General features: G+C 56.2%; 6 protein-coding genes across 6 annotated transcripts; 5 read left to right on the top strand and 1 right to left on the bottom strand.

Annotated features, from left to right (window-relative positions):
• Positions 1–990: 990 nt before the first annotated feature.
• On the bottom strand, positions 991–3,762 carry E0L32_004395 (uncharacterized protein; the record flags this gene model as incomplete). The annotated part of the gene is made up of 1 exon (XM_031138801.1): positions 991–3,762. One exon carries the CDS (start codon positions 3,760–3,762, stop codon positions 991–993), a length of 2,772 nt encoding a protein of 923 aa, XP_030997126.1.
• Positions 3,763–7,434: 3,672 nt separating this feature from the next.
• E0L32_004394 (uncharacterized protein) lies at positions 7,435–7,887 on the top strand (the record flags this gene model as incomplete). Its single annotated transcript, XM_031138800.1, has 1 exon — positions 7,435–7,887. The coding sequence occupies one exon, from the start codon at positions 7,435–7,437 to the stop codon at positions 7,885–7,887; it is 453 nt and encodes a 150-aa protein (XP_030997125.1).
• A 316-nt stretch (positions 7,888–8,203) lies between these two features.
• On the top strand, positions 8,204–8,659 carry E0L32_004393 (uncharacterized protein; the record flags this gene model as incomplete). Its single annotated transcript, XM_031138799.1, has 1 exon — positions 8,204–8,659. One exon carries the CDS (start codon positions 8,204–8,206, stop codon positions 8,657–8,659), a length of 456 nt encoding a protein of 151 aa, XP_030997124.1.
• Positions 8,660–9,154: 495 nt separating this feature from the next.
• E0L32_004392 (uncharacterized protein) lies at positions 9,155–9,457 on the top strand (the record flags this gene model as incomplete). Its single annotated transcript, XM_031138798.1, has 1 exon — positions 9,155–9,457. One exon carries the CDS (start codon positions 9,155–9,157, stop codon positions 9,455–9,457), a length of 303 nt encoding a protein of 100 aa, XP_030997123.1.
• Positions 9,458–10,134: 677 nt separating this feature from the next.
• On the top strand, positions 10,135–10,500 carry E0L32_004391 (uncharacterized protein; the record flags this gene model as incomplete). Its single annotated transcript, XM_031138797.1, has 1 exon — positions 10,135–10,500. The coding sequence occupies one exon, from the start codon at positions 10,135–10,137 to the stop codon at positions 10,498–10,500; it is 366 nt and encodes a 121-aa protein (XP_030997122.1).
• Positions 10,501–11,724: 1,224 nt separating this feature from the next.
• E0L32_004390 (uncharacterized protein) lies at positions 11,725–13,228 on the top strand (the record flags this gene model as incomplete). Its single annotated transcript, XM_031138796.1, has 3 exons — positions 11,725–11,761; positions 12,003–12,146; positions 12,216–13,228. The coding sequence occupies 3 exons, from the start codon at positions 11,725–11,727 to the stop codon at positions 13,226–13,228; spliced, it is 1,194 nt and encodes a 397-aa protein (XP_030997121.1).
• Between the last annotated feature and the right edge of the window lie 304 nt (positions 13,229–13,532).

Genomic DNA, 13,532 nt, shown 5'->3' with positions numbered 1-13,532 from the left:
GTCGCTTTCTTTGGCGGCGAACCCAAAAAAAAAAGTCATTCTCGACGCAGCCATAGACATGCATGTGTAAGATCGCTGGTTGCCGTGTCGGTATCACCAGCACGGCAAGGATCGCCCACCACGAGGGCGCCCCGGTCACGCCGCCCACCTTTTTCTCTACTTGTACCATTTCCCCTTTTGCCCTTTCTCGTCCATTGGCACACGCAATCGGCACTTGGCGTTGCCCATGCACCCCCGCGCATCGCGGATGCAGCCCTCCTGTCCCCCTCACCCCCGACGGCTTCGCAAGAACTGCTTTGACCAGCCCGGGGAGGATCTCTCTGGATGCATGTGTTGGCGTCAGCACATGAGCAGAGAGGTGTGTGTGTGTGTCTGTCTGTTCGGGTGTGCCTCTGGTTCTGCGCTGGCGCATCTCTGTTCGTCGACCACCAACGCCGATCGGAGAGTCGAGTGGGCTTGCATGCAGATCAGAGCCAATAACTACAGCAAGGGTACAGAACGGCACTGCACTGTACCTAGGTAGTTATTGCACTACGATGTTCGTTGCTTACCAAGTACGCTGCAGGTGGTGTTTGGTCCAGGCTTTGACTGCCGCCGCTGTACGAACGCGGTGCAGCATGTCTCCTTCGCTCGTCCACGCGCCTGTTCACGCAGAAATAAGGAACCATGACGCGACGTGTGTCTCTTTTATCTTTTAATGCCACCAAAAAATAGTTGAATACAATTATGTCCCAAGAAGTAAAAGTTGGCAAGATATTGGCTTTAATATATATATATATAGATCCCACCGATGATGATGATGACCCCCGGCGTTCATTATATGTGACATTAAACTGTGTTTTCTTTTTTCTCTTGTTTCTGTGATTCTTCTCATATGTTCATCGTATCCCACGCCTTCCCTTTGCTATTCAAGATTTATATCCAAAGAAAGAGAAAAGGAAATCGAGCGAGAGCCGGGGCGGGGGCGAGGAGCAGCAGGTTTCTCTCCCTCTAGTTGCGGAAGAGCGCGACGGTGTCGACGAAGCCGTTGAGGTTGTCCTGGTAGCTAGCCACGTCGGTGCCGTCCACCGTGATCATCTTGGTCGTGCCCACGGTGTTGAGGTTGTAGACAGACACGCTGCTCCTGCCCTCGATCGACAGCGTCCGCTTCTGGCACGTCTCGCCGTTGCCCTCCTGCGAGCAGCTCAGGTCGTTGTTGCTGAAGAAGCTGTACAGTCCGGCGCCGTAAACGAGCACGTTGCTCGAGTCGACGACGCGGACGCCCCAGCCGCTCTCGCCCGCGGCGAAGACGGGGTCCGACAGCGCGGCCACCGGCGGGAAGGGGATGCGCGCGTCCGGGTTGGGCTGGTAGTAGGCCGTCTCCGTCTGCGCCTGGGCGATGAAGACGTCCTTGGTGTTGACGAACTGGTACTCGTACAGGACGTGGTGCTCCACGCCCGTGCCCACCAGCCACACGTTGCCGACCTGGCTCTCGACGAGCAGGCCGCGGCCCGCGTAGATGGTGATCTGGCGCGTCTGGTTGTCCTCGACGTCGTGGTCGGCAACCCACAGCCAGACGTTCTCCACGTACAGGCCGCTCGACTGCTTGGTGACGTGCATGCTCATGTAGGCGGCGATGCAGTCCGTCGCGAGGTTGGCCGACGTGATCTGGGTGTTGGGCGTCTTGGGGCACTTGTCGAGCTGCAGGTCCGAGCCCTTGAAGCCGCCGATGCGCGTGTGCACGTCCCAGATGCCCGAGGGCTGGCTGGCCGGCGAAGCCAGGTTGTACTCGATCAGGACGGCGCCGGCCTGGGCGCCCCGCGTGCTGACAATCATCTCGGACCACTCGATGGAGCCGACGTCGCCGGCCTTGCCGATCTGGACGACGGGCTTGGGGTTGTCCATGCTGCTGAAGAAGGCGCCGGACGAGACGATGATGGGATAGGCCTCACCAACGATGCGAGCACCGGCCGGGACCTCGACGGTGCTGGTGACGACATACATACCCCAGTCGAAGAAGACAACCTTGCCGGCGGCGGTGGCCTGAGCGATGGCCTTGTTGATGGCGGCCGTGTCATCGGTGCTGCCGTCGCCCTTGGCGCCGGCATCGCGAACGCTGACAAACTGAGACACGGGCAGCTTCTCGTACTGTGGCTTGGAGCGCTCGTAGAAGTCGGTGCCCGAGGTCAGGCTGCCGGGCCGGGCGTTGGGGGAGATGGGGCCCTGGATCTTGTTGGGCCCGGTGGGAGTGTAAGCATGGCCCTGGGCCCAGCCGGCGATGGTCGACTGGCCAGAGGAGCCGCCAAGAAGGGTCTTCTTGTTGGGCCCTTGGATAGCGGTGGCCACGTTGTTGAGGCGAACATTCTCAAGAACCAGGCTGTTGGCGGCCGCCGGCTGAGTCGTGTCAGTGTTGCCGACGAGGATACCGACAGGGGTGTTGTTGATCTCGCTGTCGATGAAGACAACGGAGCCGACGGGCAGCCTGCCAGTCTTGGCGTCGACGTTGCTCATGTCCAAGCCGACCTGGCAGTTGTTGATGCTGACGCCCTTGTAGGTCCAGCCCCAGTCCCAGGCCTGCTTGATGGCGGTGGCGCAGCCGTTGAAGGTCAGGTTGCGCATGGTGAACTGCTGGTTGCCAACGGCCATGCCCTGGGCGCCGCCGTTGAAGACCAGATCGCCGAGGTAGCCACCCGAGCCCTCGTTGATGGCCACGCCGATCTGCTTGTTGCCGGGCGCCGTGGACAGCTTGAAGACGATGTTCTGGAGGGAGGTGGCCTGCGAGGTGGTCCAGTGGATGCCGGCAATGGCCTGGCTGGGGTCGCCCAGCTCGGTCAGATCAAAGACAAAGTTGCGGACCTGGCGCCAGAAGACGTTGGTGGCGAGCCACGCCGGACCGCCGTTGGGGCCAATGCCGTACTGGTTGCCGTCAAAGAGCCAGGCGCCCCGGAAGCTGCTGCTGCCCTTGATGACGGGCATGCACTCGGGGTTGCCCACGACACTCGTCAGGTAAGCGTTGAGGATGGGCTTGGAGATGACGTAGGTGCCCGGAGGGAAGTAGATGAGAGCGGGCGTGGTCGAGGTAGTGTTGCACTTGCCGGGAGTGCAGCGGCCCTGGTCGCCAATAGCCTTGTTGATGGCATCGGCATCATCGGTGGAACCATCGCCCTTGGCGCCGTAGTCCTTGACGTTGCGGAAGACCTGGTAGGTGCTCGGGCTGTCGGCATAGGGGGCGTAGCCCTGGTGCTTGATCTTGGACAGCCAGTAGTCGGTGCAGGCCGGGGCGGCGATCGAGGTCGACGTAGAAGAGATGCTCGTCGAGGACGAAGACGAAGACGAGGCGCTGCTCGTAGGAGCCGACGTCGTGGTCGGGACGCTGGTGGTGGTGCCGTTGGACGACCGAGTGGAGGAGCTCGAGACGGTCGAGTTGGTGTACGGGCCGGTGGTGGTGGGGTAGACGATGGAGGAGCCGCCCGAGGTGGTGGTCTGGGCGCTGCTGCAAGTCGAGCAGACGCGGACGGTCGAGGTCGAGGAGACGGTGACCTTGCTCGTGGTGTTGTAGTTCACGGTGCTGGTGCCGCTGCCACTGCCACCGCTACTGCCGGTGCTGGAGCACAGGACGGGCGGGGGCGTCGGGCAGGTGGTCACGGTGCTGTGAACCCAGACGGTCACAGGCTTGCCGCTGTCGACGGGAGCGGTGGCGTTCCGGCCGACAACATGGCCGAGAGCCGTGGCGGAAAGCAGGGAAGAGAGAGTAATGAGTGACTGAAATGAGTGACTGCGCATCTTGACTGGCGTGGGCACACGCAACGGGGCCACAACGGTACAGTGATGCAGCTGATATCAAAAAGAGCGACTGGACGAAGGAGGAGAAAGCCTTACCCTTCCAAAAAAGCATCAAGAGCATGACGATGAGGGAGTTGGGGGGGGTTGTGTGCCCATTTATTCGACCAGAGCTCGCTCGCTCGCTCACTCACTCATCTCACTCATCTCACCACCTCGCAGCGCTGGGCAAACGATCCACACCACACACATCGTGCAGGACCAAACCGCTAGTAGCGACAGGCATCATCTTGAAAAGAAAGTACACCCACCAAGGTGGTAGTCGAGCGAGCGAGGCTAGACAAAGCTGGGTAAGGCTTGCCTCCCACAGCCAGCCCCGTCAGGGGTAACGAGGTGATGATGGACAGGGGTCACCCCCCCTACAACCGGGGTCTGGGGCAGAAAGAAGCTCGAGTGGACCTTGCAATAAAGACCCGCTGCTGACTGATAGACCGTGAAAAGTACGGAATACAAGTACTCCGTACACATCCAGAGAAAAAAGAAGAGCTGTGCCCGGTTCACCAACAGCCGGGCACGCACGGTTTGTTGGCCAGAGCGGAGTTGGAAGAAGGTTGGGGTCGGGGCCTGGAAGAGATGGATGCAAGGACAGGGAGGGCGCGAGGAAGGGAGAGAGACGGAGGCGGGTGCCAATGCTCCCTGGGGATGGATGTGATGTCTGTGGACGGAGTATGTACACGCCTACTTGTGCCTAGGTACTGTCCTGCAGGTCCCAAAATTAGGATCAAATGGCCCATCCCGAGAAGATGTGCGAGCCAGATCGAATGCGACACTGGGGATGGGCAGTGGACAAGGCCAAAGACCAGGTCCATCCATCCCATTCGATCCCGGCCTTATCCGTACCAACTCGCTGGTGCCGGTTTTCTTCAGGATGTACTCCGTACAACATTAAAGTCGGAGGACCAGTCCTGAACGGGGTGTGAAAAGCCAAAAGCTGAAGAGCTAAAAGGCTGGCCTCGGCCGTGTTTACCGCATGAATCCAATTGATGAGATGGAGCGATCCATGGATCCATGAATGAGCGCTCGAGGGCTTGAGACGCCCGGCCCTGGGGCGCACTTTTAGTGACGGCTCCCGGGTTTTGGCGCCCTTTCCGGGCGCAGGCTAGGCTGAGATGGGCCATTTAGGGCACCGCGGCGAAGCACTAGCTTTCAATAGCCGCATGCTCGAGGTGAGACTGCTGCAGGAGCAGGAAATTAAAAGACATGGGATTTGCGGTTTCGGTCGTTTTCCTCTCTGCCTTTCTGCACTTGTTGCCGTTGCGGCTTCTTTGGTCGTCTGCTGCCAGGTCGGCCTATGCCCAAAACTGCTCTCTGGGGCGGCCCGATCTGAGCTGACTTTCAATACCTGCGTCCAAAATGGCTGCTTGCCTGACACTCTGGGTCGGGTCTGGGCCTGCGGAGCTTTATTCAGTCTCCATCCAACTCATTTCAGGATCGTTATGTACAGAGTAACCGTGTCAAGATTGGGCCGGCTGGTAGAAGAGGAGAGAGAGAGAAAGGCAGAGGAGAGGAGGACGGGATGAACGAACCAACACGATTTTGACAATGTAACATGACCAGGGTCAGTATACCTTTTCTTCCATACCCCGTCATGTGTACTTATTACCCATACGAAGTTACTGACAGAACTGACATGCCTCGACGGTCCGGATGCCGGGTCGAGCTTCTTCGGTGTTTGGCCGGATGTGTGCTGAAGTTCTTGACCAGTGAGAACCAACAGCAACAGCTGGAGACCATCAAACCACACAAAATGGACGCCCAGACTGTCAGCCAGCCCTTTGGTACCCTTGTCGACTCCATTCATGGTGCATGGGCGACGCGCCCGCTTCTGAAAGGATGGGTATGGAGGTGGTGTAATTTCCCGTGCCCCCCCCAAAACGCTATCGCGCGTCGCCGGGGCTCCAGTGAGAATCTTGTCCACAGGCGTTGTTTAAGGTTGAGTATGATCGTCTAATGTTGACGTCTTGATCGACAGGAACGCCTGTTGCTCATCGCCCGTCGAGAGGGCCAAGCCTCTTTAAGCCATCGGGGATGACGGAGCACGAAATAAAGGTGCATGTGCGATCGACCGAGCACGGTGGGATTGTTTTTCTTTTCCACCTCATAACCTCGCATTTTGTGCATGGACCAACACATGGCACAAGATGCTCCGTACGATAGGGCTGGCTGAGTCGGCCGTCTGGGTTTTCGCCGAGACACTCCATATGGTCTTTTTTTTTTCCACAGGACCAACACGTACCCGAGCCACCCCGTTCCGAGTTATCGTGAATGTCGCCCCCTTTTTCCCCCTTCGTCCCTTTTCCCTCCTGTTCTTCAATCGGGCACCACCCTCTTTTCGGGCGAAGCTCGAGCTGTCAGCGCCACATTCAGGATAGCGCTCCCGCCTTGTCGTTGACCCAACCCAACCCGTGTTAGGTCCCGCCTGCTGAGGTTGTTATTGGCTCAGTAGGTACACTTGCCAGGGATGCCGCACAACCGCTTGCACTCCACCCGGGACGGGGGCCGCATTGGCAATGTCGTCCCATTGTTCCTCCGCCAAGCATCGTGACCAAAGGACTGAACGGGTGTGACTCTCCACCAAGACCCCTCCATCTCTTCACAGAGACATCGAGTGGAGTCCAATAAGGTTGAAGACGATGTACTTGTACGGAGAGATTGAAAGACTTCTATTCCGTCAAATCATCCAATGCGGTGGATACGAGATGGCGGTGCCATCTGCACAACCAGGCAGCACCCGGGATCAAGCGGCCGCGCAGACAAAGCCATCCTTCTCGCGCCTCACTCCCTTTCCCTCGTATTCTCCCTCTTCTCTTTGATCTCCCAATCCAACAGACAGGCCACTGGGCATCTCATCCCGGCAAAGCGCAATTATCCAATTACCCGCTCGCCAGACAAGCCGGGCGAGGGTGTTGAGCGAATGCGAGTCCAAGCGGGTGTTGACTTTGGCGGTTTTCGCGCGCGCGTTCCTTTGATGACTCCCGGCCTGTGTAACCCGAGAGCGAACCAGCAGGGATCATTTGATGTCAATGTGCCGCCGTGAATTCCGAGTTTCCGAACGGAACCCCTTGAGGGATCCGTGCAAAGTACAGTTTTCTAGGCAGCAAGCACGGCATCAATCTCGTCAATTTCCCCTCAAGGCACGCCGCTGTGGTGGAGAGGGAAAGACAGTCAAGCAATCTCCGGCCTGGTCGCGATGGATTGCACGCCGGTGCTAGTTGACAGGTTGACAAGTTGACATTAGAAGTTGACTGGCTGACAGGGAGCCATGAATTTAGAACAAGCGGCCACAGTGAACAATCACGTGTGTGTCTCTGGGTGTGTGATCTGCACTTGCCTGCTTCAACATCGGGTGCCTCGAGCACTTACCCCAGAATCCCAGACAAATTGCACGTCATCCGGGGGGCTTGGCGCGTCACAGAAAAGAAAAAGAAAAAAGAAAAAAGAAAAAAGAAAAAAGAAAAAAGAAAAAAGAAAAAAGAAAAAAAGGGGAAAAAGAAAGGCACCAGTCACGCGGGAAAAGAGCTTCGCTCTCAAGACTGCCAATGCCAATCCAGACTTCCACCAATGGAGGCCCATGGCAGCAGTGGTCGCTATCTATAAGGCCTACCCAATGCCGAGATGAACGACACGATGTCTTCCACGGTGCATACCAGCGCCAAACGACGGCCGCCTGATGACGGTGATGGCTGCGCTCATGTTCAATCACCGCCGGCGAAACGACCAAGCACCAATCATGTGTCCCTCGGCCCTGGCGGCATAGATGATTGCCATGACGGCCATGGCCATGGTCGCAGTCGACACCCACGTTCCGTGGATCCTCCTCTCACTCGTGACCAGCTTTGCGACAGCACGCCCGAGGAGCTTGTCGACGTCATAATGCACCTGCAAGCGCACCTCTCCGAACAGTCGGCGCTGTTCTCTGCGCGCTACGACTCACTAAGCCACGAGATGCTGAACATGAAGAGATCCCTATCGCATATCTTCGCTGCCCAAGGCAAAGCAATGAGTACAGCGGCAACGGTGGGCAGGATACTCTTCTTGTCGACCAGCAACGCTATCGCAGCACGCTGACAACTTTCGGAACCAGCAGCTCCTCACAAGCGACTCGTCAATGATGGCCACAGCATCTTCTGCTGCTCCTCCTCGGGATCCGTCGCAGGACCTCGTCAGGCACCCAGCAGCATATCCGCGCCATGTGTCGACACCCTCGCATTCCTCTCCGCTGCACGTACTACACCGGCAAAGTCCTCCCTCACCACTGCCACCCAGGTCTGCAGGCCCAGTCTAGCTGTCCGCCTTGTCGACACCTCAAGGAACCCCCTTGAGTAGTGTCTCGATGGCGACCCCGCACGGCCGTTCGATCGCCTCGCCATCCTCCTTGGTAGAGATGCACTCGGCCAATGGCTACCAAGCGACCAGGCTCCAAGTCATTTCAACCGAGGATGGCGGCCCCCCGACGGTCATCTACGGTAGCGCGAGCACTGTTAAGGACGTATGGGCAGAGTATCGGCACGGCATCGACGGCCAGCCTTCCATACAGTCTCTTGATGCTGCTTGGGGCCCACGCTGGCGACCAGAGCCGCGAGGCCGGACGTGGTACAGCCGTCGCAAGATCATCTGGGACAAGATCAAGGAGCTCATCTACGACGGCCTCAGCGAGGAAGCCGCCGTGGCCGAGATTGAGGGTCTGCGCGGTGGAAGGAGCATGAATTGGCTCATGAACATCCTGCAGAATGACCGAAAGGAGGTCAAGGCTTCCTGGAGAGCCGCGGCCGCTGCAGCCACTGCTGCCAAGGAGACGAACGGCGCGGTGCTGACACAAGCCAATGAGCAGGCCTCTTGATGCAGCTGTCGCGACTTGCTCCTTTGTGCTATTTTGTGGCTTGGTGCTCCTTGTTTGTGATATCCCCTGCTGTTGTACGTCTGGCTTCATTGTCTACAATGTGGAGACTTGTACTTGAACAAGGTCTGTTCGTAACAGCCTTTGATCCATCGAGAACAATCAGTAATTGTTCGCTTTCACGTCTTGTCTTGCTCTCTTGCCATTTCAGACAAAGCCCTTTTTCCCTGGAGACCACTCGTAGCTTTGCCGCCTTGGTCAATGAACTAGTTCGCGAACCTGTCTATGGTTTGCTATCTACCATCACCACGCCTTGGTCGTATATATAAAGCGATCATGCTGATTATCTTTCCCATGAATAAAAAACCAAACAACAAGCAAGAGCCGAGAATTCGCCTTCCCCACGGCTTCCACCCCGAGCATTCCTAGCCAAAAGCTCTCGGTCTAGTGTCAAAGACATAACTCTCGAGTCGCTCGAGACCGCTCTCAAGCGACCGCATGAGTCGCAGCAGGATTGAGGAGATCGCTTATCGCAAGGGCATCCGGCTCGATATGGAGCGCATGTCGGTCCCGACGCCCAACAAGGCACAGGCTGTCTCTGAGCCTCAAGAGGGGCTACCCAATCCCAGCCTGAGCAGAGAAGGAGATCGTGGAGAACATGAACACAGTCCTGCTGTAGCCGAAGACTGCTCATCTCTTCACATACTTGCCGATGCTGCTTCCCAGGTTGCCGCCTGTAGGGATGCGGAAAGTGCTGCCGCCTGGGTTCTCGTAAAGATGAGTCGTGGTGGCGCGGAATAATTAGGGACAAGTCGCGGAAAGGTTCTGTCGTCGAGATTTGGGGATTTGCGAGGAGGAAGATGGATAGGTACCTCCCTTCTCACAATACAGCACGCGTAAAATCAATTACACCTCCAAGACACTGTCACCACTAGCCATAGCCATGGAGCCAGTTCCAACCTATGAATGAACTATTTGTGACATCTTTGGTACAACCTCAAGTTTCGATGATGTGCTCCTTCGGTAGCCCTTTGACCTTATTCCATCAGTACAATGTAGTTTTCACTACCTAGGTATCTTGAGGGATAATCATGCAAAATGCCCGAGTAGTCATACAAGTCCCATCGGCGATTCACGGTCGACTGGCTAGCTATTCATGATAAAAGACACACCTATCACCCAGATGATGGTCATCATGGACGCTGTTTAAATCAAGGCTCGGCAATGCCTGGCACCGAGCTAGTAACCCATTGTACATGAATCACAGCCTAGCCAACTTGTAGCCATGGCGACATCCTGTACATATATATTCTGGGAAACTCATGCCATCCTTGCAAACTGTTTGTTGATAAATATATCTCGGTCTTGAGCACTTGATCAACTCGCATTTGCACGCGCTGACGCACAGCCACAAAGGATATCGCAAGCACCGAACAGAAATATTTCCAAGCCACTCTCCTCTCTACAAGAAGGACAAGATGTCTTCCCTCGGTCAGGTCAAGGAAGCCTACAACAATAAGGCAGAGGAGCTCGAGACAGAGATGGCCAAGGCCAAGGCCGGAGCTCTGGCACTGCAGGAAAGCGTCGAGAGGGGGGTTACATCGACGCAAGCCGACACCCGCGAGGAATGGGCCGAGCTCGGCAGCCAGAACAGCGAGATGGCGGAGATTGTCGAGGCCTTGACCGATGAGCTCTTCGAGCTCAGCCGCCAGTTGAAGGCTCTAGGCGAGGACCGAGAGCACTCATTCAACAACATCTTGGTCGACTCGGTGGCGATCCAGAGCCTGACATCCGCCGCAAACGAGGCTATGGTCAAGGCCATCGAAGCCCTCGAGTCGAGCTGAGTTGCCTGATGAGTCAGGGTCGTTTTCTTTTCTGGGGAAGAGGGTGGAGGCGGAGGAGGGGGAAGAGGGGAAGGGAGCATGTCCTTTTTTTTTTTTTTTTTTTTTTTTTTTGGTAGACCCTTACAGAACCGCATTCACACCTAATTACTGCACTAGCGGCTGGTTTGTATGCCCCACTTCCATCATATCAATGGCATTTGGCACCATAATTTTTATCAGGGCATCTTTTTTATTATTTTTTTGGGGCCGGTACTTTCATTCTGCACCGAGATGCGTCCGTTGATCAGGTACAGCTTGTATCAATTGAGGTGGTAGTTCACGCAGCTCCACTGTCAGCATGAGCAATGAGTGACTGTGCTGTACTGTAATGTAGGGAGCCTAGTGAGTGAGTAACATGAATGACTGTGAGAGACGCATGCGTTGCCTCGAGTCCATCAACTCGATGCCTTGAATGTTCCGAGGCCGAGTCGGGCTGGTCTGTTCATGTTGTACCTAACATTGTAAACCGGAGGCACCAGTAGGCATACTGGCTGGGCTCCCATGGCCAGTGAGTGAGTGACTTTACGGATGGTTCCAGAATAATTTGCCTCCCTCCAGTGCTGTGAGCTGGTTTTAGGGGTGGTTAGGTGGTACTCTCCCTCCCTAAGAAGAGGAGCCTTGAGGAAGTTCGAGGTTGTTTGCGTTGCTGGCCCACACTTTTGCGCTGCACTCGCACACACTTCGGCGCTCGAGCGTGTGGTTGGACCCAAATCAATTCGAATTTGCCCCGCCCTCACCCTCACCCTCTGCTTGCCTCACTCTCGACCACGGGTCCAGTCTCCCATCCCTCACTAGCACCGCACTGGAAATTCACCACCACAGTTGGCAAGAAAGTTTGCCTCAGGCGTTGACATCAGATCGCCCAAATTTTTTTTTCTTCCCTCCTACCCTTTTAGAAGAGCGCGCCTCCCTCTCCCTCTCTCCCACCCAAACCTCACCAACCACAAACAACATCACCAGGAACACCACTTTTTGTCTAGATTTGAGCTCTCATTTTCCTTGAGAGCCTTCGAGTCTAGTTCATTTCTTACGGTTTATTGCGAATCTCTACAGCGATCGTCTTTGATAAGACTCGTGTAGATTTTTTTCTTCTCGGAAAGAACCCCCCACCAAACTCACTTTCCCTCTCATCTAGATCTCAAGCCGGGCTTGTGATCTAGATTTTCTTGCAACTCAACCGCAATCATGGCTACCGACAAGGGACTCGAGGACGTCCCCGAGGGTATGTGAATCCTTCCCCTCCCAGTTGTACCTCGTCCATGTGCTCTGTGCCCCCTGGGAGAAGATGCGCCAGGCAAAGCCAACCCCCTGCTTTGGTAGCTCTGGCGCTCCTCGCACGTTTTCCAAAAATCCGCCATCACTGGCGGGGCACATTGTCTCAAAACATTGGCTTCTCCCATGAACACTCTAGAAGCGCAACGATGAAGAATCCGAGACTGACATTTTTCTCTTGCCATTTACAGGACAGATCGAGTCCAACTATGACGAGACCGTCGACTCTTTCGACGAGATGAACCTGAAGGCCGAGCTCCTTCGCGGTGTCTACGCCTATGGCTTCGAGCGCCCTTCTGCTATCCAGCAGCGCGCTATCATGCCCGTCATTAAGGGTATGTCAAGGGCTCATTTGATAATTCTGCCCTAGTCAAGGACCAGAAAATTGATCTTTCTCCCCACAGGCCACGATGTCATTGCTCAGGCCCAGTCCGGTACTGGCAAGACCGCTACTTTCTCCATCTCTGTTCTGCAGAAGATCGACCCCAACATCAAGCAGTGCCAGGCTCTCATTCTTGCCCCCACCCGTGAGCTGGCCCAGCAGATCCAGAAGGTCGTCGTTGCCATTGGCGACTTCATGAACGTTGAGTGCCACGCCTGCATCGGCGGTACCAGCGTCCGCGACGACATGAAGGCCCTCCAGGACGGTCCTCAGGTCGTCGTCGGTACCCCCGGCCGTGTCCACGACATGATCCAGCGCCGTTTCCTGAAGACCGACTCGATGAAGATGTTCGTTCTCGACGAGGCTGATGAGATGCTGTCCCGTGGCTTCACGGAGCAGATTTACGACATCTTCCAGCTGCTGCCTCAGTCCACCCAGGTCGTCCTCCTCTCTGCCACCATGCCCCAGGACGTCCTTGAGGTCACCACCAAGTTCATGCGCGACCCCGTCCGCATTCTGGTCAAGAAGGACGAGCTCACCCTCGAGGGTATCAAGCAGTTCTACATTGCTGTTGAGAAGGAGGAGTGGAAGCTCGACACCCTCTCCGATCTCTACGAGACGGTCACCATCACCCAGGCTGTCATCTTCTGCAACACCCGCCGGAAGGTCGACTGGCTCACTGATAAGCTCACTGCCCGCGACTTCACCGTCTCTGCCATGCACGGCGACATGGACCAGGCTCAGCGTGACCTGATTATGAAGGAATTCCGGTCCGGCTCCTCTCGTGTCCTCATCGCCACCGACCTTCTGGCTCGTGGTATCGATGTCCAGCAGGTCTCGCTGGTTATCAACTATGACCTGCCTGCCAACCGTGAGAACTACATCCACCGTATCGGCCGTGGTGGTCGTTTCGGCCGAAAGGGTGTTGCCATCAACTTCGTCACGGCTGAGGATGTCCGCATGATGCGCGAGATTGAGCAGTTCTACAGCACTCAGATTGAGGAGATGCCTATGAACGTTGCCGACCTCATTTAAGCAGCGACACCCCCAACACCAACATCGCACCGTAACCTCGTTCACCCTTCATCCAAATATCGAACGCACCGATATTATCAGCTTGTCGACCTTTGGGGCTTGGGAGCATCAGTGTTGCACTGTTTGATAGACGCGGAGGACAAAAAGTTGCATGGGCCGGGCTTCCGGCATTATTGCGCAGCTTTGTGACGACTCGACACAAAATGGTGGCTTTGCATTTCCAGGGGTCTTGAGAGGCTTCCCGCTTTTACCTAATAGCAAGGGAAGGTTCTCGATGCCTCAACTGCGAGATGATAAGCAGTAC

This window comes from Thyridium curvatum (assembly GCF_004353045.1).
Source record: "Thyridium curvatum strain D216 chromosome Unknown NODE_21_length_474914_cov_86.438106, whole genome shotgun sequence".
NCBI classification, from domain to species: Eukaryota; Fungi; Ascomycota; class Sordariomycetes; order Thyridiales; family Thyridiaceae; genus Thyridium; species Thyridium curvatum.
The sequence above is the reverse complement of the archived record's forward strand: the minus strand, read 5'-3'. Positions and strand labels throughout refer to the sequence as shown.